The following is a 27034-nucleotide window of genomic DNA, read 5'->3' as shown; positions in this document are numbered from 1 at the left end:
GAATCGGAAACAGGCTCCAGGCTCCGAGCCATCAGCCCAGAGCCTGACGCGGGGCTCGAACTCACGGACCGCGAGATCGTGACCTGGCTGAAGTCGGACGCTCAACCGACTGCGCCACCCAGGCGCCCCAAAAACCCTGTTTTTATACAGTTCTTGATGACATGTTAGCATTCATTATGATATGAACAAAAAATAGTATTTAAAGTGAGCTAAAAAAAAACAGTATAAAATCAGTAAGAAAAATTATATCATTATATTTATTTGGGGTTCAGATAAAAAATACTTAGATTTCAAAGCATATATTTTAAGTGAGGTATAATTCACACACAATGGAATGCCCAGATTGTCAGTGTACATTTGGATAAATAGTTACAATTGTATACACTCATAAACACACACCCCAACCCTGTTTGCCCCTTTCCAGTCTCTCCCAGGCCCACTCCCTAAGTCAACCACTACCGCAGTATCTTTCACCATACATTAGTTTTGCCTAATTTTAGAACTTCATAGAAATTTAATTATATCATGTATATTCTTTTGCGTCTGGCTTATTTTTCTTAGCCTAGTATTTTTCAGGTTCATCCATGCTGTTGTATGTATCATTGATTCAATACATTTTACAGTATTCTACTGAAAAGGTAGAAGATAACTTGCTTATTGATTCTCCTGTCAATGGAGATATGAGTTACTTCCAGATTGATACTCAAAATTAAAAATGCTATGTACATTCCTGAACAGCTGTTTATGTCAACATAGTTGTTGAATTGCTCAGCCATATGGTAAGTGTATAATTAACTTTCTGAGAAACTGCCAGTCTGCTTTACGTTCCCAGTAGCAATTTATGAGCTCCTACTACCCCACCAAAATTTAGTATTAGTCTTTGTAATTTTAGCCATTCTGGCCAGTGTTCATTCAGTGCATTTCTCTGATGACTGATGATATTGTGTGTTATTCACGTATTTATTGGCCATTAGAATATCTTCTTTTCTGTGTTCAAATCTTTTGCTTATTCAGTTGTTTTTGGTCCATACTTTCTCAATTGGATTACCTTAGCTATGTCTAAAATTCATTAACCATATGTGGGTGGTTCTATTTCAATATTATCTATTTGGTAGCTTTCTGTAAACTAAGATTTTCTATATTCCTGATCATGTTGACTGTAAATATAGTTCCACTTCATCGTTCCTAAAAGTACATTAGCCTAATTGAAATGGCTGGGATCTCTAGCACAGTGCTACATAGAAGTGATGAGAGAGACTATCCATACCTGATTTACAGTTTTGGGAGAAAAACATTCAGTCTTTTTTACCACTGGGTATTTCTGGAGGTTTCTCATAGAAAAAAAACTTTGATCATGTTTAGAAATTTTCCTTCTATTCTTATATGTTTTGTTTTTGTTTTTTTAAGTCATGAAAGGGTGGTGAATTTTGCCAAGTGCCTTTTCTGCATATACTGAGATCACATGAATTTTCTTGGTAAGTGTTAATACTGTGGATTATATTCATTGTTTTATGAATGTGAAAACAACATTTCATTCCTGGGATAAATCCCACTTGATCATCATGTATTATTCTTTTTATATGTTGCTGGATTCTGTTTACTAATATGCAGTAAGGCTTTTACTTCTATGAATATAGAAGATACTGGTCTGAGTTTGTGTTTTTCTTGTGATGTCTTTGTTTTTGATACTGAGGCAATGCTGATCTCATAATGAGTTAGGAAATCTTCCCTACTCTCTCTTGTAAAAAGTTTGTGTAAGAGTGCTATTACTTCTTCTTCAAATGTATGATGGCAGAATACATTTGGCACTAGAGTTGTATTTGTGGCAAGGTTTATAATTTTAAATACGATATTTAATTAGAATAGGGTAATTTATGTTTTCTACTACCAGTTTTGGGAATTTTAATCTTTCAAGGAATGTGTATGTTAACCTAAATTATTGATTACTGGCAAAGATTTTTTTCATATTTATACTGACCTGTTATGTTTTTAATAGCTTTATCAATATATACTGCTCTTATTTTTATATTTAAATTTCCTGTTTTTCCCCTTATTATTCATGTTTTCTTCTAACATATTTATAAGAGCTGTTGGGACCTGTATGCTAATTCTAATATTTCTGTCCTTTCTGGTTCTATTTCAATTAACTGATTTTTTTTTCTCATGGCTGTGGGTTATACATTCTTCTTCACATGTTTAAATTTATGAATGGATGCTAGACATTAATGATACCATGTTGTCGACTAGCTGTGAATCAGCAAGATCCTTTTCAAAGTTTGTTTCTAAGCTTTGTTAGAATCATTCTACCATAGCTTTTATCCTACGGCTACACATTACCATATGGTTAAGTTGTAAACTTTTAGGGTCTCTACTCAACGCCCAGAGTATTAAATAAGGTCTTGCCATTATGGCTGGATAGAATGTGGATGGTCCCAACCACTTGTGCGTTGTTCAGTTCACAGCTTCTTGGCAGTAGTTCTTTTCTCAGCAGTTTTTCCTTCTTTGGCCTTGTGGAATGTCTTCCTGCACAGGTGCAACTTAGTAGTCAACGAATAATCAAGAAAGCCTCTGTGTAAATTTCTTGAGCTCTTCTTCATAATTTTCTTCTCTCCATGACCATAACCCAGAAATAATACCTACATCAGTACTCCTGAACAGTTCAACTCCATACTGGGCTAAAACTTATAAACCGTGAGATCATGACCTGAGCCAAAGTTGGACAGTTAACCAACTGAGCCACCCAGAAGTCCCTCAAATTCTTTTTTAGAACCTCCAAGAAATTATATTTGTTTTAAATAATTAGGTATTTTGATAGCTATGCTTTTCAAAAAAAAGAGATATGCTTTTTAAAAAAATCATCTTAATATGCAAATTTGGGGGGCAAATCGCCAGTTAAGAGTCGCATGCAGTTAAGACTAAATAAATGAAGAATGTGAATAGCATAAAATACTATTGAGTCACTAAAAATCACATTACCTTAGGCAATCAAAATCATGAACAGTGCTAATGATATACTTTTACACAAGAAAGCAGAATACAAAACTATGTGCTGTATGATACAAATATTTTGGGGACCAAAAACTCTTAAGAGTTAAAAAGAAAACTGGAAAGACATAAAATGTGTAGTGTGGTATTAACATTAATATTTTTACTTATGGATTTTCTGCATAATCCACATTATATGAAATAAATATATACTACTGTATATTTGACAACAATTTTATTTTATTTTACATTTATTTTGAGAGACACACAGAGAGAGAGAGAGAGAGAGAGAGAGAGAGAGAGAGAGAGAGAACGTGTTCACATGAGCATGGGTAGAGCAGACAGAGAGGGAGAGAGAGAATCCCAAGCAGGCTCCACTCTAAGCCCCAACATGGGGCTCGATCTCATGAATCTCAAGATCATGACCTGAGCTGAAATCAAGAGTTGGACGCTCAACTGACGAGCCACCCAGAGGCTCCTGACAAATATTTTAAACCATTTAAGTCTGACATTTAACAGCCATCTAACATACATATTGAAATAAAGCTTGTCTTCTTTTCTTTGTTCATATATTCTTTCCCATTCCACCTTACTTTTCTCTGAGACCCTGTTCTCTTTCTGATTTCATGATTGCCATATATTTGTGGTATTTCCCAAATTTTTAGGTATGCCCCTTTCCTTTCTTTCAAATTTTAATTTCATATTTCCCTGTGCCTACATTTAGATTAATTCAGTTTTTCCTCAAATTCAATATATCTAAACTAAACTTATTCTCTTCATGAATAAACATTCCTTCCTGATTGCCTAATTCTTCTCAACAACATCATTTTTCTTATCTCTTAGTTTTACAGTATTAACTTTTCCAGTGATTCTCCTCTCTCCTTCACATTAAATTTCTCCTCAAGTCCCTTTGGATAACACCACTTATATACAGTGGTTATCTCTTTTGCTGCTTGTGGAAGCTTTATTGTATTGACAGTCCCAAATAAATGGCTTCCCTCTATTCACACCCTTTGCCCTGTGTTCTGCCCTGTGTCCTACTCTGATTCCATCTCTTAAAAGAATATTACTGAATCTCTTGGGGCGCCTGGGTGGCGCAGTCGGTTAAGCGTCCGACTTCAGCCAGGTCACGATCTCGCGGTCCGTGAGTTCGAGCCCCGCGTCGGGCTCTGGGCTGATGGCTCAGAGCCTGGAGCCTGTTTCCGATTCTGTGTCTCCCTCTCTCTCTGCCCCTCCCCCGTTCATGCTCTGTCTCTCTCTGTCCCAAAAATAAATAAAAAACGTTGAAAAAAAAAATTAAAAAAAAAAAAAAAAAAAGAATATTACTGAATCTCTGAACCTTATATATGGACTTATATACTGGACTGACTATATCAATAGCCATTCTGTCATCTTTTTAGAGTAACAAAGCTGAAAAAGCATAAACTACATTATCTTTTTTAGTTGAATTATAATAGACAAACAATGGTATATTAATTTCAGATAAACAAGACAGTGACTTGATATTTTTTTTCATTAGGAAATGATCATCATGATAGGTCTAGTTACCATCTATTACTTCATAAAATTTATAGTATTATTGACTATATTCTCTATGTTATACATTACATTCCCATGACAAATTTATTTCATAACTTGAAGTTTGTACCTCTTAGTCCCCTTCACCCATTTTTCCTGTCCTCTCACCTCCCTTCATTCTGGTAACCACCAGTTCTCTAAGAGTCTGTTTTTGTTTTGTTTGTCCATTTGTTTTGTTTTAGGTTCCATATATAAGTTAAATCATACTTATATGATTTTATCTGTCTCATTTGTTTCACTTAGCATGATACCTTCTACCACCCTCCCTGTTGTCACGAATGGCAAGATTTCATTCTTTTATTTTTTCCCACTGAGCAATATTCCATTGTGTGTGCTGTGTGTGTATATCAGCTCTTCCTTATCAATTCATTTATCAATTGACACATATGCGGTTTTCATATCTTGGCTATTGTAAATAATGCTGCAATGAACACAGTGATATATATATCTTTTCAAATTAGTGTTATCATTTTGTTCAAATAAATACTCAGAAGTGACACTGCTATTCACATGGTAATTCTATTTTTAATTTTTTGAAGACCCTTGATACTTCTATCCATAGGCGTTGCACCAACTTATATTCTTACCATCAGTATGAGAGAGTCCCCTGCTTATATTCTCAGCAACACCTGTTATTTCTTATCTTTTTGATACCAGCCATTCTGATAGGTGTGAGGTGATATCTCACTGTGGTTTTGATTTGCATTTCCCCAATGATTAGTAATGCTGAGTTTCTTTTCATGTTGTTGTTGGCTATCTATATGCCTTTTTTGCAAAAATGTTTATTCAGATCCTATCCCCATTTTTAAGTGAGTATTTTATTGTTGTTATTGAGTTGTGGGAGTTCTTTTGATATTAACACCTGAGCCAATATATCATTTACAAGTATCTTTTCCCATTCAGTAGGTTGTTTTTTCATTTTGTTAATGGTTTCTTTCACTGTGCACAAGCTTTTTGTTTGATGTCGTACCATTTATTTTTTCTTTTATCATGCATAAGGAGACATATCCAAGAGAAAACTTCTTAGACTGATGTCAAAGCAGAAATATGTATATTTTCTTTTAGAAGCTTATTTTTTCAGGCCTTACATTTAAGTCTTTAAAACATTTTGAGCTTATTTTTGTGTATGGTGTAAGAAAGAAGTCTAGTTTCATTTTTATTAATTTATTTATTTTTGAGAGGGAGAGTGAGCACAAGCTGGGGAGGGGCAGAGTGAAAGGAGACAGAGAATCCCAAGCAGGCTCTGTGTTGTTAGCATAGAGTCCAATACGGAACTCAAACTCATGAACTGTGAGATCATGACCTGAGCCGAAATCAAGAGTCTGACGCTTAACTGACTGACCCACGCAGGAGCCCCTAGCTTCATTATTTTGCATGTAGTTGTCCAGTTTTCTCAACACCATTTATTGAAGAGACTGTCTTTTCCCCATTGCATATTCTTGTCTCCTTTATGGTAGATTAATTGATCATATAAGTGTGAGTTTATTTCTGGGCTCCCTATCCTGTTCCATTGATCTATGTGTTGCTTTTTATACAAGTACTATAACTATTTTGATTATTATAGCTTTGTTAGTACAGTTTGAAATCTGGGAGTGTGACACCTTCACATATTTTTATTTCTTGAGACTGCTCTGGCCTTTTGGGGGTCTTTTGTGGTTCCATACAAATTTTATGATTACTTATTCTAGTTCTGTGAAAAAATTCATTAGAATTCTGATAGGGATTCCACTGAGTCTACAGTTTGCTTTGAGTAGTATGGATATTTTAACAATATTAGTTCTTCTCACCTATGGACACAATATATCTTTCCATTTATTTCTGTGTGGGGGGCCGGGCCCCGGTGCCAGGCTGAGACCGGGTCGAGCAATGTTCCCTGTTGACTCAAGCCAACCCGGTGGTTCCCCCTCCCATTCCCCCACTCTCAAGGGCATACGAAAGCCTTGTCAAGGCTGAGAAAGTTAATTCCTGAAGCCTGTGGTCTGCAGGTGTTGGCAGTAATGCTACCTCCCTTTTTCTATCCCGAGTCAGATAGAAACAAACATGGGAATTGTGTTTTGCTAGCAATCTTATCAACAAGGTCTTGTTGTGACCTGTCTAGAAAATGCACAAGAAACACAGAACTAAATGTTTTGGTTGGCAGCGATTATGTGAAACCTGATTATTCTTAGAATGACCTGATCCATAAGAGTCTTATATTATAAAAGATTGTGTACAGTAACAATAAAGCCGTCACTTGGGCCATCAGCCCAGGGGACCCTCCTGTTCCCAAACTTTCTCTCTTCTCTCTTTTTTTCTTGCTTTCCCCTACCCTCAGAACCCTGACCTCGGTGTTTGTCGCGCCGGTCGCGACATTTCTGTCACTTTCAATTTCTTTCACCAGTGACTTTCTTATATTTGCAGTGTACTGGTCTTTCACCTCCTCGGTTACATTTACTCCTTGATATTGTATTCTTTTTGATGCAATTTTTAAATGAGATTTTTTTCTTAATTTCTCTCTCTGATACTTCATTATAATTATATGGAAACACAGAAGATTTTTGTTTATTGATTTTGTATCCTACAACTTTACTGAATTCATTCTAATAGTTTTTTGGTGGAGTCTTTAGGGTTTTCTATCTATAGTATCATGTCATCTGCAAATAGCAACAGTTTTACTTCTCCAGCTCTAAGTTGGATGTATTTTATTTCTTTTCTTGCCTAATTGCTAGAGATATAACATCCTACAGTATGTTGAAAGAAGTGAATAATGGGTATCCTTGTTCCTGATCTTAGAGGAATAGCTTAATAGCTTTCAGCTTTTCACCTTTAGGTATGTTAGCTGTGGTTTGTCATACATGGCCTTTATTATGTTGCAATGCATTCCCTCTACACCTACCTTCGTTGAAAGTTTTTAATCATAAATGATGATGAATTTTGTCAAATGTTTTTTCTGCATCTATTGAGATGATACGATTTTTATACTTTGTTAGTGTGGTGTATCCCATTGATTGATTTGTGGATGTTACACCATCCTTGCATCCTTGGAATGAATCCCAGTTGGCCATGGAGTATGATATTGTTAATGTATTGTTGAGTTTGGTTTGCTAACATTTTGTTGAGGATTTTTGCATCTATGTTCATTAGGAATATGGGCCTGTAATTTTCTTTTTCGTGTGTCTTTGTGGTTTTGGTATCAGGGTAATGCTGGCCTTGTAAAATGAGTTTAGAAGTGTTCCATCTTCCTCAATTTTTGTAATAATTTGAGAATATGTATTAACTCTTCTTTAAATGTTGGGTAGAATTCACCTGTGAAGCTATCTGGTCCTAGACTTTTGTTTGTTGGGAGCTCTGATGACTAGTTTCGTTTTGTTACTAGCAATTGGTCTGTTCAGATATTCTGTTTCTTCATGATTTAGTCTTGGAAGATTGTATGTTTCTAAGAATTTAGGCATTTCTTCTAGTTTGTGTAAATTGTTGGTATATAATTGTTCATAGTATTATCTTATGACCCTTTGTGTTTCTGTGGTACTAGTTGTAATTTCTCTTCTGTCTGTTTTTATTTACTTGAGCTCTCGCTCTTTTTTTTCTTGATGAATCTGGTTTAAGGTTTGCTAATTTTATCTTTTAAAAAATGAACTCTTAGTTTTATTAATATTTTCTCTTGTGTTTTCTTTGTATCTATTTAATTTATTTCTATTTTTATTTTTATTATTCCCTTCCTTCTACTGACTTTGGGCTTTTTTGGTTGTTTGGTTGGACATCTAAAGTGTCATTTAGATCCTCTGCCTCCTGATTAATTTTCTGCCTGTATGATCTATCCATTGAAGTAAGTGGTCTCTTAAATTTCTCTATTATTATTGTTGTGCTACTATGAATTTCTCCCTTCATGTTTCTTAATATTTGATTTATATATTTAGTGCTCCTTTGTTGAGTGCATGGGCATTCACAATTCTTACATCCTTTTTTGGATTAATCCTTCTATCATTATGCAATGCCCTTGTTTGCCGTTTTATCTGATATACGTATTTCTATCCCAGATTTTTTAAAATTTAAATTCAAGTTAGTTAAAATACAGTATAGTCTTGGCTTCAGGAATAGAACCCAGTGATTCATCTCTGACATATGACACCCAGTGTTCATCCCATAAAGTGCCCTCTTTAATGTCCATCACCCATATAACCTATATGTCCACCCTCTAACCCCACCCCATCAACCCTCAGTTTGTTCTGTATTTAAGAGTCTTTTATGGTTTGCCTCCTGCTCTGTTTTTATCTTGTTTTTCTTTCCCTTCCCCTATGTTATCTTTTATGTTTCTTAAATTCCACAAATGAATGAAATCATATGTCCATTTGCATGGAATATCTTTTTCCATTCCTTCACTTTCAGTCATGATGTCTCTAGGTCTGAAGTGGGTCTCTTTCAGGAAGCATATAAATGGGCTTATTATTTTTTTTCTTTATCCATTCAATCATCTTATGTTTTTTATTGCTGCATGTAGTCCATTTACATCATTTGCATTTAAAGTAATTATTGATAAGTATACACTTATTGCCATTCTCCTAATTGCTTTCTGGTTGTTTTTGTAGTTCTCTGTTCCTTTCTTCTTCTCTTGCTCTTTCCTTGTGGTTTGATTATGTTTTTAGTGTTATACTGGAATTCCTTTCTCTTTATTCTTTGTGTATCTATTACATGTTTTTGGTTTGTGGTTACTATAAGGTTCATATAGAACATCCTAAGTATACTTCAGTCTACTTTAATCTGATGGTAACTTAACTTTGAACACATTGTAAAAGCACTACATTTTTTACCCTTCTCCCCACATTTTATGTATTTGACATATTTGACATATTTTTTATTTCGTATATCCCTTAACTAATTATTGTAGATATACCTGGCTTAACTCCTTTTGTCTTTTAACCTTCATAGTAGCTTTATAAGTGATTAATTTACTACATTTACCATGTTTTCTTTTACCAGTGAAATTTTTTATCTCATAATTTTCTTCATCTTCTGTCTTTTTCCACTTAAATAAGTACACTTAACATTTTTTGTAAGGCTGGTTTAGTGATAATAAACTCCTTTAACTTTTGTATGGGAAACGACTTATGTTTCCTTTAATTCTGAATGATAGCCTTGCTGGGTAGAATATTATTTGTTGTAGTGTTTTTCCTTTCAGTACTTTGAATAATATAACATGCCACTCTCTTCTGGGCTGCAAAATTTCTGCTGTAACATAAGCTGATAGTCTTATGGGTGTTTCCTTGTATGTAACTAGTTGCTTTTCTCTAGCTGCATTTAATATTTTATCTTTGATTTTTCACATTTTAATTATGAATGTCTTGGTGTAGACCTCTTTGACTTCATCTTTATTAGGATTCTCTATGCTTCCTGGATCTGAGTATCTGTTTCCTTCCACAGGTTAGGGAAGTTTTCAGCTTCAAATAATTTTTCTGGCCCTTTTTCTCTCTCTTATTCTGGAATCCCTATAATGTGAGTGTTATACATTTGATGGTATTCCAGAAGTCCCTTAACTTATCCTCATTTTTAAAATTATTTTTTCATTTTGTTGTTCAGTTTGTATGATTTATACTACCCTGTCTTTCAGATTGCTGATCCATTCTTTTGCATCCTCTAATCTGCTGTTGATTCCATCTAGTGTATTTTTCATTTCAGTTGTTGCATTTTTCAGCCCTGATTGGTTCCTTTTTATATTGTTTGTCTCTTTGTTAAAGCTTTCACTGTGTTTATCCATTCTTCCCCCAAGTTCAGTGAACACCTTTGTGACTATTACTTTGAACTCTTTATAAAATGGAGACTGCTTATGTTAATTTTACTTAGTTTTTTCCCCTGAGGTTTTGTCTTGTTCTTTCATTTGGAACATATTCCTGTTTCCTCATTTTGCTTGGCTTTCTGCATTTGTTTCTATGTTTTAGGTAGTCAGCTATATTTCCTGGTTTTGAAAGTAGTGTACTGATGTTGAAGGCATTCTTTGGGGCACAGAAATGCAATACTTCCTGTTCTTCAGAATAAGGCACTCCAGTGGGTGTCATCTGTGTGGACTGTGTGTGGTCCCCAGTGGCTGGTTAAGAGTCCCAGCTGCAGCTGCTGTGGGCATACTGATGGGTGGGTTTAGTTCTTGGTGTTGCTGGCCGGGAGGCCTGGTGGCAAGTGTTGTGGATTTGTTGCTGGGTAGGGCTCTTCCTTCCCTCTCTGAGGCAGAAGTTGCTTTGAAGGAGTCCTGATCCTGGATAAGGCTGCCCACCATGTATGGCAGGGTGGGAGCCACGTTGGAAGGGCAGCTGCCAGGGTACGTGGGTTTGGTCAGGGCAGCCACAGAACACCAGGGTGGGTCACACAGTGCTATCAAGGTTGACGGAGAGTGTTCAGAACTGGCATGGGCCAACTAGGCTGAAGAAGGATAAGAAAAATTGTGCCTGCCAATACTTCTGTCCCCAGAGAACGTTCCTACAGATCCCTGACCCTTCAGCATGCCCTAAAAGTAGTCGATAAATGTCCTTCACTTAAGGCCCAGGTACTTTACAAACTGCTGCCTCTGTGTTGGGTCCAAGAATGAGTAAGATTGCGTGCAGGCTAATCCTACAGGCCTCCAGCTCTCCTGAAGCTAAGCCCTACTGATTTTCAAAGCCAGATATTAAGGGAACTTACCTTTCTGGTACATATCCTTGAAGGGAGGAGGTGCTCAATGTGGACTTTAACTTCACTCTTCAGGAAGGACCTCCACACCTGTGATATCTCTCCCATTTGTGGGATGGTGTGCTGGGGGTCTGGGTCCCAACCAGACTACCTCTCTGCCCCTATTCTTCTTGATGTGGCTTTTTCTTTCTATCTTTAGCTGTGTTAAAGTTGTTCTGATAGTCTTCAGTTTCTTCTCCAATACAGTTGCTCTATATGTAGTTATTGCATGGTGTGTCCATGAGAGGAGGTAAGCTCAGGATCTTCCTACCTTGACATCTTGAACCTTGACCTCCGTATTTTGTTAAACTACATTTCCTATACTCTCTTGCTGGTAGGGTTATGAATATAAAGTTGGTTTAGAAACAAATTCACTCACAAAAACTTTGTAGTTCAAACTGAATCACATAGTGAGACAAGTACAGCACAGGTCACACATTTGTCTGTTGTACATTCTGGCAGGACTGTTTTCTGGAACCTGTGACTGTAGCAGCATCTCCTTGATTTATTAAGAAGCTTCCTGGTCATGATGGCAAAGGCAGCAACTCCTTTGGTAGTCAAGTTCTGCTGTGTGATTATGGGAGTCATTCATGAAAGTGCAGCCTGAAATTTCTTTCCTCAGCCCTCTCAACAATCCATAGCTACTCATGCATCCTTTCTGCTTAAAATGGCTGAAGTGGATATTGTCATATACTATAAGAATACCAACTAATAGTTTCCTTGTCTTTAAACAAGGAAACCAACTAATTGTTTCCTTACCAACTAATAGTTTCCTTGTCTCCTTGATGGAGAAAATTTATGTAAAGCATGTTAATACCCTATTTATCACCTGCCAGAAAGTAGTTATTGTTCCATTGTTATCCTTCTTCCCAAGTGATTTAACAATCAAGATGCCTGGGTTTGAATTATGGCTTTAGCATATGTTCTTTCTGCAATCTTGGTCAAGTTGCTTAACCACTCTAAGGTTTTATTTCTTTATCTATATATTAGGTAAAAGGTACAATTACTTCATGGAGATTCGTGAAAATTAAATGAGAATATGTAAATAAAAATTTCTTGTCTGTACTTTGTTATTTTCCATACAAGCAATCTAATTTCATCAAGTCATTTCCCACATGGCTTCCTGTTTTTAAATTCCATGACCTTACCTTGCACTTTCAGAATGCGGGGCACACATTTTAAAAAGTACAGCCAGTGCCTCTATTTTCTGTTATCTTCTGCTTTTCAAATACATTTTTCAAGTTGTTCCTTTTCCATGACATCTTTTCAGGGACCTGCAACCTACCTTGATCACTTCCTTGATGTTGGAGCTTCTACAAACACCAGCAAGTGTTTTAGCACTTCGCTGTTTTTTTTTTCCATTTAGTAAATGTGTCTTCTTTCTTTCTCCAATGCACTTTTAGCCCCTTAATACCAGTAACAATTACTTAAAAAAATCTAACAGAGCACTTAAGAGAGTTTACCATTTAGTAGTCACCTAGATGACTTATCATGTCATTCACCGAATTCAATTAGATTAAATGGTATTTTTGGAATATATTATTAAATATAGGGAACTTAGACGTAAGCAATTGGTGAAATATTATGTAAAATTATATACATATTTTTCTAATTAATTTTTTTCTTTTTTACCCAAACGTTTCTTCCTGTCTCTGATTTCCTTTAATTGTGCTTCATTCTATCACAGAGACAGTAATGGTATTAAAAGTTGGCAAAGTGAACACATGATATACCAGTATCAACATGAAAATAAAGGAATGACTTCTGTTCCTTAGACACATTTGTCAGCATTGATGTAAGAGTTTGCACAGATAAGAGAGCTGAGAGCACGGTGTTTCAACCCTGGCTGAAAATTGGGATGCCTGAAGAGCTTTAATAATACCAATACCTGCATCTTAAATCCAGATACTTCCTTTTGACCAAACTAGCATATGGCTTAATAATAGGGTATTTAAAAGTTAACCAGATGATTCTCATGAGCAATTAGAAATAAAAACCACTGGTTAGAGGCTGTTCTTCATACAGCATCCTTTCCTATTCACTTTCCTCTCAATGTTTTGCTCTAGGAACATGATGCCTGATTAGAGAGATTTAAGGCCATTCATCTAAGCATTCCTTGTCACTGGTGGTACCTTTGGCACATATATGCATGTAAGGGTGATAAGATGGTATTATTTTGAAAACTGTTTTCTGAAAATATCTTTACAATTTTAGTAGACAGTAATTTTATTCACATACTTTGGGGAAAAAAGGTAATGAAACTAAAATATCAGCCGGGCAAGAAGAATAGAGAGGAGAAAAGGAAAGAAAAGTCTATAGCTGTATTAAATAAATAAGAGTTACAGTTTCGGGTTACATGTACCTGATTGATGGTACCCAGAATGTCAGTGAAGCTGTTTACTTCTGATAAAAGCTGAGATATTATAGATTTTCTCAACAAGCTGCAACTTCCCAGGGTTACCAGACTCTGAGACACATGGTGCTGCACCTGAAACTAAAGATAAAAATGAAAAGGTTTCTACTTTCTATCAAGTCAAGTCAAAATATATTTAGTGGGCATTTTCTAAGACTTCATTACTGAATTCATACTGTCAGGAGTATAAAAAGTGTCAACATAATTCTGGGTCAGTCTTAAGCGAAATTATGAAATAGACACATTATAACTATATAAGTAATAACATCTTCTATAGCAGTTAATATTTTGAAATGTATGACAAAGTGCTGAAATATAAGTTTTAGCTGAAATATCAAAATAAATAATTATATTTAGATGATAGACCATATATAGGATGAATGAATAAAAAAATAAAAGATGATAAAACTCTTAAGTGCTTATCTACTAGATATAAGGATAGATATAGATATATATAAAAAGTGAAAGAATGGAGTTTGAAAATGTCTTTTGGGATAGCTGTTGGTACACTATGAATCCCAACTCCACACTGGAGAGACAGGTAGAAGGACTTCTCTATTCTCCATAAGTCAGGAGAGAGGCATTTGACAGAGAGGAGAAAAATGTAGAACTATAAATTTTCATCTAGAGGCAGCAAAAAGTACTCACGACTAAACAAATATAAAAGGACATTAGGAGACAACAAACTGTATCCCATACAATTATTAAGAGAAAGGCCATCTGATTATAAATCACATTAAAGTTATGTATAAATCATAGCTGGAACTTCATTAAATGTACCCTTTAATATATTTTGGAGAAAGGAAGCTTCACAAGTATCTTAAAGAAATAGCACATACCTTGTCATGTTAAAATCATATTAAGGAGACATTGCTTTTGTATATAAAACGTTTAAATGATAACGTTAAGCAAATAATGGTCTATGAAATTAGGAAATGTCACCTGTGTCCTTTAAGATAAACACTTAATGTAGATATTTCTCAAATAGATATTGTAATAATATACCTTAAAATTTAATCAATGACAGTAAAATGGTGAACATATTAGAGTTCAAAAGAAATTTCTATTAGAAATACAGATTTATGTAACTAATTCTTAGTAATAGTTTCCTAAGTCAACTTGTCAATACTAAAACCACATTGATTTGTTACCATAAGAAATCATAGTTATTTATCATTATTATTTCTTAATAATGTAACTGGCTAAGACAACCTCTGTAGCTCTCCACTGCCAGTTTTTTGCAGATTTTTCACATTTTTGTTTGTACCTGAAAAAAGAATACTCCTATATAAACTCTAAAAAAATTTCTGTTGCGTATTCCACTGATGCTTTAGTTGTACTTATGTCTTTTCTTAATATTTAATTCTTTAGGAGATAAAGTGCAGAAAAAATTCACAGTAAAATAAAAGATACTTCAGACAGTGGGAATGAAATTATGAGGGTATTAACAAGGTTAGGTTTGTGGACTCTGGAACCTAACTGCCTGAGTCAAATGTCACCTCTACTGCTTATTAACTTTTACTAGCAAGTTACCTTTTTTAATGTTTGAGCTTCCACACCTGAAAAATAATGATTGTGATAGCACCCACTTCAGCTGTTGTGCATATTAATTTAGACAGTAAAAATGGTTAACACAGTGCCAGGCATTTAATAAGTGTTCAATAAGTGTCACATGTTATAATGTAAAAGCACTGAAGGATACAGAAATTTAATTTATTGAACCCTGAAAAGTTAAATACTAGTAATCAAATAAAAATAAATGTTTTTCTAGAGTTAATACAATCCTATTAGAGAACACTGATAAGAAGAAAAGTTCATCATAAACACCTTTTCCAGAATCTAGATAGGAATTGTTACTGTCTCCCCAATATGACTGAGGTTTGTAAGAGAACAAAGACTAAGTATATAACTGTTAAGGTAATGTAAAATTCTGTTAATGTTTTATAAAAATGGCCTCTATACTTCTTTACATTTTAATTGACACTTGCCCTTTTGAAAACACAGTGGAACTTTTGAAAGAGGCTGGCATGGAGGCTAGGGCTTACATCATACAATATACAAGTGGCTACTGTGGTGGAAAACATGGAAGGTCTCACTCAATACTTATGCTATCTTTTTCTACTGTAGCACATCTTCCTGTATTTCAGGGACTGGAAAGTTATTAATAATTACCCCCAGATTCCTGTGCAGTTAGAATTTTGGATATTATTTGAGTTCTGCCCATCAGAAGTACTCACTTGAGATTTTTATTTAGGAGAACATTACGGAAGAAGAGAAGCAGGGCAGCATGCATTCTGTTAGTGACGACTGGCAGAGGGGACATGGTTTTGGCTCATCCTGCAGCTGGTTCAAAGCTTCCTACTTTTGCAAATTCTTAATCCTGATGGAAGCAGTAGGATGCTACCTTGGTGGCTTAGTGGTTTGGGAGTCATTCCTGTAAACTCAGCCTTCTCAAATACTTGTGAACTCAGCCAAATCAAACGTGCGTTGATCCACATATTCCACTGGAGGATTCACAGAACCCAGTGCTGACATTTAAGTCTTGAAATATGCAGAGGCAGAAGTTCCTACCACATGTTCAATACATTTGCCTATCTGATCTGTGTAAAAGATAGAAGGATCTTGGAGAATGGCAGTGAATTAGCACAGATTTCATCAGGGGTAGTTCTACTGTTCCAGTTGTAGTTCCTTTCTTAGCACAATCAACACTGCTTCTGATATTGTTAGACAGGTCTTAATCTGGGAATATATTTTATTATCCCAATAAGGATAGAATGAAGCAGCTTGCATTCACCTAATGAGACATTCAGTATAATTTTTCTGTCCTATTTAAGGCCATGTCAACTTCCTGGGCTCTGTGTCATTACTTAGTTCATAGGACTGTGATCAAGAAAACATTCCACAGAACATCATGCTGGTGTACTGTATTGATATCATGCTGATATGGCAATTGTTTTAAAGTCCCTGGTAAAAAATACATGCATTACAAGAGAGTGGACACCAGGATTCAGGTACCTGATACACCTGGGACGTGTCTGGGTCTGATGCATGTTAGAATACCCCTTCAAAGTGAAAAAACAGGTTGCTTTTGTATGTATTTCCTATCAGTAATAAAAACATATTAATACTTGATGGGAATTTGTGGATATTTGGGGCAGCATATATTCATTTAGGCTTACCATTTGGATGGCAACATTGAATAAATCCTATTTATAAACTTTGAGAAGAGTCCAGAGTCATATAAAGATCTCTAGCTGGTCTAAGTTGAGGAACAGGAAGCTCTGCCACTTGGGCCTTACGACAATAATATCTAAAGTTCTTGGAGTTCATCAGTAACTTTATGAAGCCTGTAGCTGATCGTAATAAGAAAATCATAAAGAAAATTACACTTGGTTTGGGAAGAAAGTCAAACCTTTCTTGGCAAATAAGTATAATCTTACACACGCACACATACACACACATACATACATATAACTATTTGGTCCTACAAGAGATTAAATAACTGCCTGATCATGGGACACCGATTAGTCACATATGCCCAAAGCTGCTCATTTGAACAGTGGTACCTAAAGTCAGTTATACACAGCAACACTCTGTCATCAAGTAGCTATACTATATATAAAATCATGATCAAGCAGGAAATAAAAGCAGAAGTGGTGCTTGAACAGTTAGTTCCAACTAGAATACCACTCCTTATAAGGTTGAGTTATAAGAAATTTATGTTCTAAACCAGTGACAAATATATGATGCTCTTTCTCTGATACCCAGAATACATGAGTTCAGGAACCAAGGTATGAAAGAGACTGGGAATTCTCAATATTATATCTAATGATTCATTGGTAAAGTATTCTTTACATCCTTGTGACTGGATTCTGGTTTAGAAGTCTAAATAAACAAGTAAGAATGGTTTCTACTAAAGAACCCCACAATTGTTTCAAGAATTGGAGGCTGAAATTTCCACCTGGCTATATGAAGTTCTTTGTGCCACCCTATCAATAGCAAATAGGACATTCCTATGTTGGCTAGAGCAATTGATCTCTGGTTGAGGAAAACAGACATTTAAAACACAATGGCAGCAGGGAAGATTGTATTTGGAAGCCAGGCGTTACCTGGTATGAATGTCCAAGTAATGTAAGTAAATAGAATATTATAGCAACCTCATGAGGCAAGACCACCAAAAGGCCAGATCCTTCAGAGATGAAACTGTGGGTAAATCCAATTAATTGAGGTTCTGGCTAAGGACAAGTGGAGGGTATAACTTCAGTGGAGGAAGAAAGTCCATATAAATTGTAGATTTATAACTAGTTGTACAACTGAAGGCCATGGAGGGTTATTTTTCTCTTCGTGTGTGTGTGTGTAGGTATGGCATTTTGGCAGTGGCTCACTTTATAATTTAGTCCATGAACTGCAACATATTGTGATGGAACTGGCATAGCCATGATTATCACATCATCACATAAAATCACATCACATCACCTCACATCACATGAAATGATTGACTCTTTGAATCTTTCCTTTGGAGAAGAGGTCTACAGATTTTTGTTTCTATAGAGAATTGGTACATTATGTCTTCCAAGTACAGTTTTTGCTATTGATAGTTTGGGGAAGTTTGAACAAGGGAAAAAGCTTTATTGAATTCATATGTAAGTAAGTATATAAATAAATAAACCTAAATCTCTCTCTTGTTTGCACATGCTCTATCTCTCTATATATAGATATACACATATTACATAAAAGAGATCAGACTCTGAGGCCAGACTGCCTGTTCAAGACCTAACTCAGCAATTTACTACCTATGTGACCACTAGTAATTTACTACACTTCTCTGTAGCTTAGTTTTCTCACCTGTAAAAGGAGGATAAGAATAGCTACTATTTCCCAGGCTTGTTCTGAAAAATAAATGAGTTAATACATGGAAATATTTGTAATGAATGTTAGCTATTTTTAACTCTAAGGAAAGAAGATAACCAAATAGAAAGGTCTCTCTCTCTCTCTCTCTCTCTCTCTCCTCTCTCCTCTCTCTCTTTTTCCATCACATCTGCAGGAGAGCTCATACCTCCTCCACCCCATTGTTTCTTTCAAGGAGAAGAAGCACAGGTAAGACTGAGGTCTAGAATAACATGCCAGAGGGAAAACACTATAGATAAAGACTGGCAGAATCTTTCCTTAGGCTTTAGTTGCCAAAGAATTTAATCTCTTTGTGACTACAGTGATAAGAGACTCTAAGAGTGTGCCTATCTTCTAAGAATACTTCTCAGTTTAAAAAAGAAAAAATAAGTGAAAATTAGGAAAAACAAGGCATTGACCAAGAATGCTTAGATCAAGCTCTGTTGTTGGTCAAAACTATGACTGACACTTGGTACAGTCCAATTCTTTAAGGCAAAATTCCAAGTAGGCCTGTATTATAGTAGGGTTTTGCTCTAAAACTATGTATAAAACCAGGGGCAGTATTCCAGAAATCTTCTCAAAGGTGTCATTAAGTGGAAATCTACAAACTAGAGAGCATGGCAGTTTCCAAAGGGAAGACCTGGGCTTTATAAACACAGGGAGGAACTCCTACAAAGTGTGTTTGGAAAGACAACAATAGTAGACAAGTTCAGCCCACATCAGAAGAATAGCAAGAAGTAACAGGCACCCTGGCAAGGGAGTACAACAGAAGAAAGGAGGCTCTGAGAAAAGGTCACGTTTGAAGACCCATGATCTGTCTGTAGACAGCAGGATCTCAGTTTTAAGTAGCTGGTAAGAAACTGGGAAGGCAGACAATGCAGAGAAGCAAGAAGACGGAAATAAGACAGGAACTCTGTTTCCATGCCTGCCAGATAGGGAACAAGGCACAGAAAACATTTGTTGGGACTAGAATGTAAGGTAGGTCAAATTTTTTAGACGCACTACTCATCTGCTAATTTGTAATGAAATTATCCATGGCCCTTTGAATCATTGCCATGGTACAGGTGAGAGCCCAGAGCCTGAGAAGGAGTTGAGCACACACATATGGGTCAACTGACTGCTGGAAAAAGAGGTATAAGGGGAAAAATTAAACTATGTAAGGCACTGATATACATCAGGATATATTTATCATTGAGCTTCAAAACAAAGCAAGACTTAAAAAATCAAAAGGCAAACAAATATTTGCTTAGGTTTAGAGCAAGGACGAGATGGAGCAGTCTCATGAAAAAAAATGATACGGAGTTAACACATGACAAAAAAAATCTATTTTATTCTCACTTTTCCCATTCAAAGGAATGATCTTCAGTCTGGAGATAATAAACATAATAAATATAAACGATAAAGCAGAATTCAAGGTTCAAATTCAATGAGTATGTAAGAATCTAGTTATCTGAACTGAACTCAAAGTTGGAAGAAATTTATCCTAAAGTACACAAAGTACTTGTAGATGTAATTAATAATATATTCCATTATAATTACTGAGAAACCATACAAAAGGCAACATAGAATAGAGGCAACAAGGAATAGGCAACAAGGAATAGAAGTAGGAAGGGCTATGTGAATTTTTTAAAAATGAAAGTAGTTGTCTCAACCCACGGAATAATATATGTGGATTCTAGCACAATTTTAGGATGCTGCTGTGCAGGAAATTTGTCAGAAAAGCATACAGAGTCATTAGGAAGGTGCATCAATTAAAGAATAACGTCAGGCCACGCTAACTTTAATTCCTGTCCTATTATGATAGAGTTGCTATGTTTTATCAAAAGAAGTCCCAGACATAGAATACGTTGATTTCAACAAGAACTCTGAGCAAGCCCTTAGGATTTCTTTTAGATACAGTAGGGACCACATAAGTTTCAGGATGGGTGAATAAACTGCTCCTAAAGAGAATGGGTTATAATTTGCATGGGTTCTTCTAATAGCAGATTGTAGTACTTGGCTCTATAGAGTATCAGAAAAGAGGTGAGTACTCGGAAGGTCACAAATAAATTCTGTGAAATAAATGTTAAGAAAACACTTTCAGATCAAAGGTATATAATCATGACAGAACAAGTGACAGAAACTGGTCATGTGGAAGGGCTGCCTAGGGACATGCCTTGGAAGATTCATGCATTCCCTCTGTTTCTATTGTTATTTACTCATCTCACTCGACTAATGCACAAAATCAAGTAAAACCAACTAAAAACTATGGGGACAGTAAGAATTATGTGCTTTCTTCTGCCTAGACAAAAGAGTTGGGACACTCCATCTAGTATCCCAACAACCTGGATAATTACATTTCTCATTTTTTAAATGGAAGGAAATAACACTCAGACATGTTAAGTTCACATGGTGAGGGGCAGAGTCTAGTGTTAGGTTCAGATTTTTTTTTAACTTGAATGCCTATTATCTCTTCTGCCAGTGAAGTAAAACTTACAGGAAAACATGGCAACAGAGGAGCAGAAAACAGTATCAATATAAATATACTATGATTCATTAATATAATATGATTTATTTTGCCTTGTGTATAATTCTTAGTGTTTATATATCGTATCACTGAATCCTTAAAATAACCCATTGAGGAGGTATAATCTCAATTTAAATAACAGGGACCCAGGTATAGAGAGAGTAAGTAACTTGTTCAAAGTTAGGTCAAATATGCATAAGAATCAGAATTGCCTTGTGCTGTTAACCATTATATATCCAAAGCCATCACATCCCGATCTCTCGTGAAGGCATAAAAACTCTGAAAGCCCCCAGGAACACTTATGGAAAATTTCCAACCACTTGCCAGATTCTGATTACAATGTTTATCAATTGCCACAGTAAGTGAAGGAAACACAATTGCTAGACTGTGCACCATCAATTTCTGTTAGTGCAGCAGCCCTGGAAGCAAACTGAACAGTAGGGGAAAAGAGACTCAGATATACAGGGACAGATATACAGGGACAGATACACAGCCCTAAATCTGGGTAGACAACGCACTAAGTGTTCCCTACTTTCTTTTTTTTCCCAATATATGAAGTTTATTGTCAAATTGGTTTCCATACAACACCCAGTGCTCATCCCAAAAGGTGCCCTCCTCAATACCCATCACCCACCCTCCCCACCCTCCCACTCCCCATCAACCCTCAGTTAGTGTTTCCTACTTTCAAAAGCATCTAATGTATTCCACCTCTTTATTTTCCTATTATTCTATAATTAATATTAATTAATTGTATAAAGAAAACCAAAGTACTTAGGACAAGGAAACAATATTTTAGGGGATGTTACTTCTGAGAAGTGGGTAAATAAATAGGTATGAAAACCCTTTTCCCATAAATGCTATAAGTGCACCTAAAAACTTCTGAAACAACCCAAATCTTCAGCAATATCAACCATAGCTATTAATTAAATCTGGCTTATCAGAATGTAGAGGATCACAGTAGGCAAGCAATTAGCAGACAGTAATGTCCAGAAAATTGACCTCTGGAACTAATCATGGCTTTAAGCAAACCAGCATGAGTAAGGGGCTGGGCCACTCCCCTAGCTCTCTGGATCAGAGCAGTGCCAATCTGTGCTGTAGAACAGAAACTGTTGTACAAAGATCTTAAAACTTCAGTGCATTAAAGTTAAAAGTAAATTATCCAGACTCAATTGAAAGTGAATCAGAAAAAAACCAAAAAACAAACAAACAAAAAAACGCTTTTTAAAAGCTCTCACTCAGGTGAAAAAATATATATTATAAAAATAAATATGTTACATAGTTTAGAGTAAAAGTTACTGTTGCAATTACTTACATAAAATGATGTTTTAAAAATAACTAGATGTATTAAGATTCTTATAAGGTAGGCAATCATTCATGAAAAAAACATGATTCTAAAGAATAGGACACAATAAAATTAAAGCTATCAGAGCCAAATGTAAATGGTTCTACATTCATTCATTCTTTATGGCAAATATTGACTGAGTATGGTCCATGTGCCAGTGACTGTGCTAGACCCCATTACCACTTAGATTCAACGAAGAATAAAATAAGATTACTTTTGCTTCAGTAGTTACTTCTGTTTATGGTTGGCAAGATACTTTAAAACGCTATCAAAATGCAATTCAGCTTGATCCTGATGTGAAAGAATACTTTCCAAAAAGTTAAAAATGTGACTCTAATACAAATTTAGAGTAAATACATGTCAATGGTGTGTTTATATTATTAGTGAGGGTAAAGAACACTTAGGAATTGAGTACTGGATTTAAAGAAAAACACTGAAATAATACTGTTAAGTTAGATACACAACTGGTTAGTATCTGACAGGATAAACCCCTAACATAACCTCTGGGGATGCCTGTGTATGTGTGTACACAGAATTTTTTTAAAGATATTTTTAATGTTCTTTAGTTTTGAGAGAGAGAGTGAACGAGCGTGAGCAGGGGAGGGGCAGAGGGAGACACAAATCCGAAGCAGGCTCCATGCTCTGAGCTGTCAGCACAGAGCCCGACACAGGGCTCGAACCCATGAACTGCAAGATCATGACCTGAGCGAAAGTCAGATACTTAACCCACTGAGCCACCCAGGTGCCCCCAGAATTTTTATATATAGAAATTGTTTACGTCTATACCAGGTAAGAATTATGGGTTAATCTGGAACTTCACAGAGTCCAAATAAGTCTGACAAAATACACCCCCAGACATTTAAATAATCCTTGGGTTAGCCTGCTAAATAATGGCTTACAGTGTCAGAGAGGATAAGTTACCAACATCTTGCCTTAGTTATAGGATCATGATAATGTATTGTAACACTAGATAAAGTAACATATATTAGTGTATCACTGAATTCTTAAGAAAAAAAAGGAAATCCTCAGAGGCCAAAAGAAATAGAAGAAATAAAAATATGATGAAATCAAACAATTAACTTTCAGGGATGGATAAGCAGCACTTGTCGGCAAATAATGTTAGCAGCACGGAACCCTCATCTAAGGCCTGGACCCTTCCAAAGTGGCAAATTGTCTAATATCCCTCAGGTTAATCTTACAGAGCTAAAGTACTAATGGAAGACAGGCTGATAAACATCTGTGTGCCAGCAAAAGGAAGGAACGTCCAAGTTAGTAAGAATGGTACCCACAGTAGAACAAATCATAGTCACCCGTGAGAATGTGCAAAGTCAGCCATGTCTCCGTTGGGTCTGCGATTCAAATTTACACTACTGAATATGCCAGGACCCCAAGCTGAGAAAGTAAGCTTTTCTGGAGACTAGAAGATGCAAATCTAAAACCACTCTTCTCTTTTCAGCTTTACTGAGATATAATTGACATACGACATTAAGTTTAAGATGTACACTGTAATGATTTGATAACTTACATGTTGTAAAATGATTACTACAACAGGGTTAGTTAAAACATCCATTGCTTCCCATAATTTCTTCTTTGTGGTAAGAATGTTTCAGATCTACTCTTAGTATCTTTAAGTATATAATACGGTATGATTTTTTAAATTTATTTTTAATTTATTTATTAATTTACATCCAAGTTAGTTAGCATATAGTACAAAAGTGATTTCAGGAGTAGATTCCTTAATGCCGCTTACCCATTTAGCCCATCTCCCCTCCCACAAACCCTCCAGCAAGTTTGTTCTCTATATTTAAGACTCTCTTATGTTTTGTCCCCCCGCCTTGTCTTTATATTCTTTGCTTCCCTTCCCTTATGTTCATCTGTTTAATATCTTAAATTCCTCATATGAGTGAAGCCATACAAGATTTGTCTTTCTCTGGCTAATTTCACTTAGCATAATACCATCTAGTTTCATCCACGTAGTTGCAAATGGCAAGATTTCATTCTTTTTGATTGCTGGGTAATACTCCATTGTATGTATATATGTATGTATGTATGTATGTATGTATAGATAGATAGATACCACATCTTCTTTATCCATTCATCTGTCGATGGACATTTGGACTCTTTCCATACTTTGGCTATTGTCAATAGTGCTGCTATAAACATTGGAGAGCATGTGCCCCTTCAAAACAGCACACCTGTATCCCTTGGGTAAATACCTAGTAGTGCAATTGCTGGGTCATATAATACTGTACGATTAACTGTAATTGCCAAGATGTACATTAGATCCCCAGGATTTATTCGTCTTCTAACTGGAACTTTGTATACTTTGACGAATATCTCCCCACTTCCTATACCCTACAGCTCTTGGTAAACACCATTCTATTATGTGTTCAGCTTTTTAAGACTCCACATGTAAGTAATATCAATAGTATTTTTCTTTCTCTTACTTAATTCACTTTACTTAATGCTCTCAGAGGTCCATTTATGTTTTGCAAATGTCAGGATTTCCTTCTTTCTCATGTTTCAATAACATTCCACTGTATTTATATATACCATATCATCTTTATTCATCTACAGATAGACACAGGTTGTTTTGATATCTTGGCTATTATGAATATGCTGCAATGAACATGGGAGTATAGCTATCTCTACAAGATCCTGATATCATTTCCTTTGGAGATATATACATACATGTGTGTGTGTATATGTATATATATATATATATACACACACATATATACATATATGTATGTATATACATGTACATGTATATACATACATACATGTATGTATATACATATATATGTATATGTACATACACACACACACATATATATACACACATACACACACACACACACACATACATACCTAGAAGTTGAATTGCTGAATCCTATGATAGTTCTGTTTTTAATTTTCTGAGGAACCTCCATTCCATATCCTGTTGTGACTGTACCAACTGATATTCCCAGTGCTCAACAGCTCCTTTTTCTTTATATCCTCACAATGCTTGTTATCTCCTCTTTTTGATGACAGCTCTTCTGACAGGTATGAGGTGGTATCTCATTGTGGTGCTGATTTGCATATCCTTGATGCTGAGTGATGTTCAGCATCTTTTCACACACCTGTTGGCCATGTGTATACCTTCTTTGGAAAAGTGTTTATTCAGTTCCTCTGACCATTTTTTAAATGGACTGTTTGTATTTTTTATACAGCTGTAAGAGTTCTTTTTCTATCCCATTCTGGAGGCTGCCTTTTCATTTTATGGATAGTTTCTTTTGCTGTGCATTTTTTCTGTATGATGGTCCCATTTGTTGAATTTTGCTTCTGTTGGTTGGGCCTTGTTTTTGTTTGCATGCTTTGCAAGTGCTCAGTTCCAGGTTCATCTCTACATGTCTTTTGTTATCAAAGAATAACCAATCTACAATATTATATTAGTTTCAATTATATCATCTATATTATACTACTTATTTATATTATATAACTCTACTATATATAATCATTATATAGAACACAGTGATTTGACATTTATACACACCGTGCAATGATCACCATGATAAGTCTAGTTACCATTTGTCACCACACAGGTCTTTAAAATATTATTGACTATAATCACTGTGCTATACATTACATCCCTGTAACTTATTTATGTTATAAATGAAGATTGTACCTCTTAATCAATTTCACCTATTTTTTCCAGCCCCCAACCCTCATCCCTGCTGACAATCATCAGTTTGTTCTCTGTATCTATGAATCTTAGATACAGATAAACAATAGTATTATTGTTTATAATCCCCATGTTGTACTTTCCAACCCAGTGACTTATTTATAACTGGAAGTTTGTACCTCTTAATCTCCTTTATTCCCCCAAATCCCTCAACTCTGGAAATGAGCAGTTTGTTCTCTCTATATATAATTCTGTTTCTATTTTTGTTAGTTTGTTTGGTTGTTTACCTGTTCTTTTGTTTTAGAGCCCTCATAAAAGTGAAATCATATGGTATTTGTCTTAGACTTATTTCACTTAGTATAATGTCCTCTAAGCCTATCCATGTGGTCACAAATGAAAATATTTCACTCTTTTTATGGCTCAGTAATATTCCATTATATTTATACACCACATCTTCCTTATCCATTCACCATCAGTGAGCCTTTTGGCTGCTTCCATATATTGGCTATTATAATTAATGCTGCAATAAACATAGGGGTGCATGTATCTTTTTGGTTTTTTTAAGTTTTTATTTAAATTAGTTATTTTATACATATATATACACACACATATACATATATATATATATACATATATATACACACACATATATATACGGATATATATATATCCGTATATATATGTGTGTGTATATGTATATATATACACATTTATACATATATATACACACACATATACATATGTATATATACATATATATACACACACATATATATACGGATATATATATATCCGTATATATATGTGTGTGTATATGTATATATATAGTGTAATATTAGTTTCTAGTGTACAGAATACTGATTCAGCACTTCCACATAATACTTGGTGTTCATCAATGTGTGCTCCTTCATCCCCATAACCTATTTAACTCATCCCCCTACCTACCTCTGATTCAGCACTTCCACACAATACTTGGTGTTCATC

The 27034-nt window shown here is 35.4% G+C and overlaps 1 protein-coding gene across 1 annotated transcript in view; it reads right to left on the bottom strand.

The window, feature by feature from the left end:
- MEI4 (meiotic double-stranded break formation protein 4) overlaps positions 1-27034 on the bottom strand; it is a 212859-nt gene that overhangs the window by 58835 nt on the left and 126990 nt on the right. The window contains exon 4 of the mRNA XM_058734521.1: positions 13598-13729. Within this exon, the coding sequence (XP_058590504.1) occupies positions 13598-13729 (132 nt within the window). The remainder of the gene's footprint in view (positions 1-13597; positions 13730-27034) is intronic.

The sequence above is a fragment of the Neofelis nebulosa genome, chromosome 6 (genome assembly GCF_028018385.1).
Source record: "Neofelis nebulosa isolate mNeoNeb1 chromosome 6, mNeoNeb1.pri, whole genome shotgun sequence".
Taxonomy (NCBI): Eukaryota; Metazoa; Chordata; class Mammalia; order Carnivora; family Felidae; genus Neofelis; species Neofelis nebulosa.
Note: the sequence above shows the minus strand (reverse complement) of the source record. Positions and strands in the feature narration are given on the sequence as shown.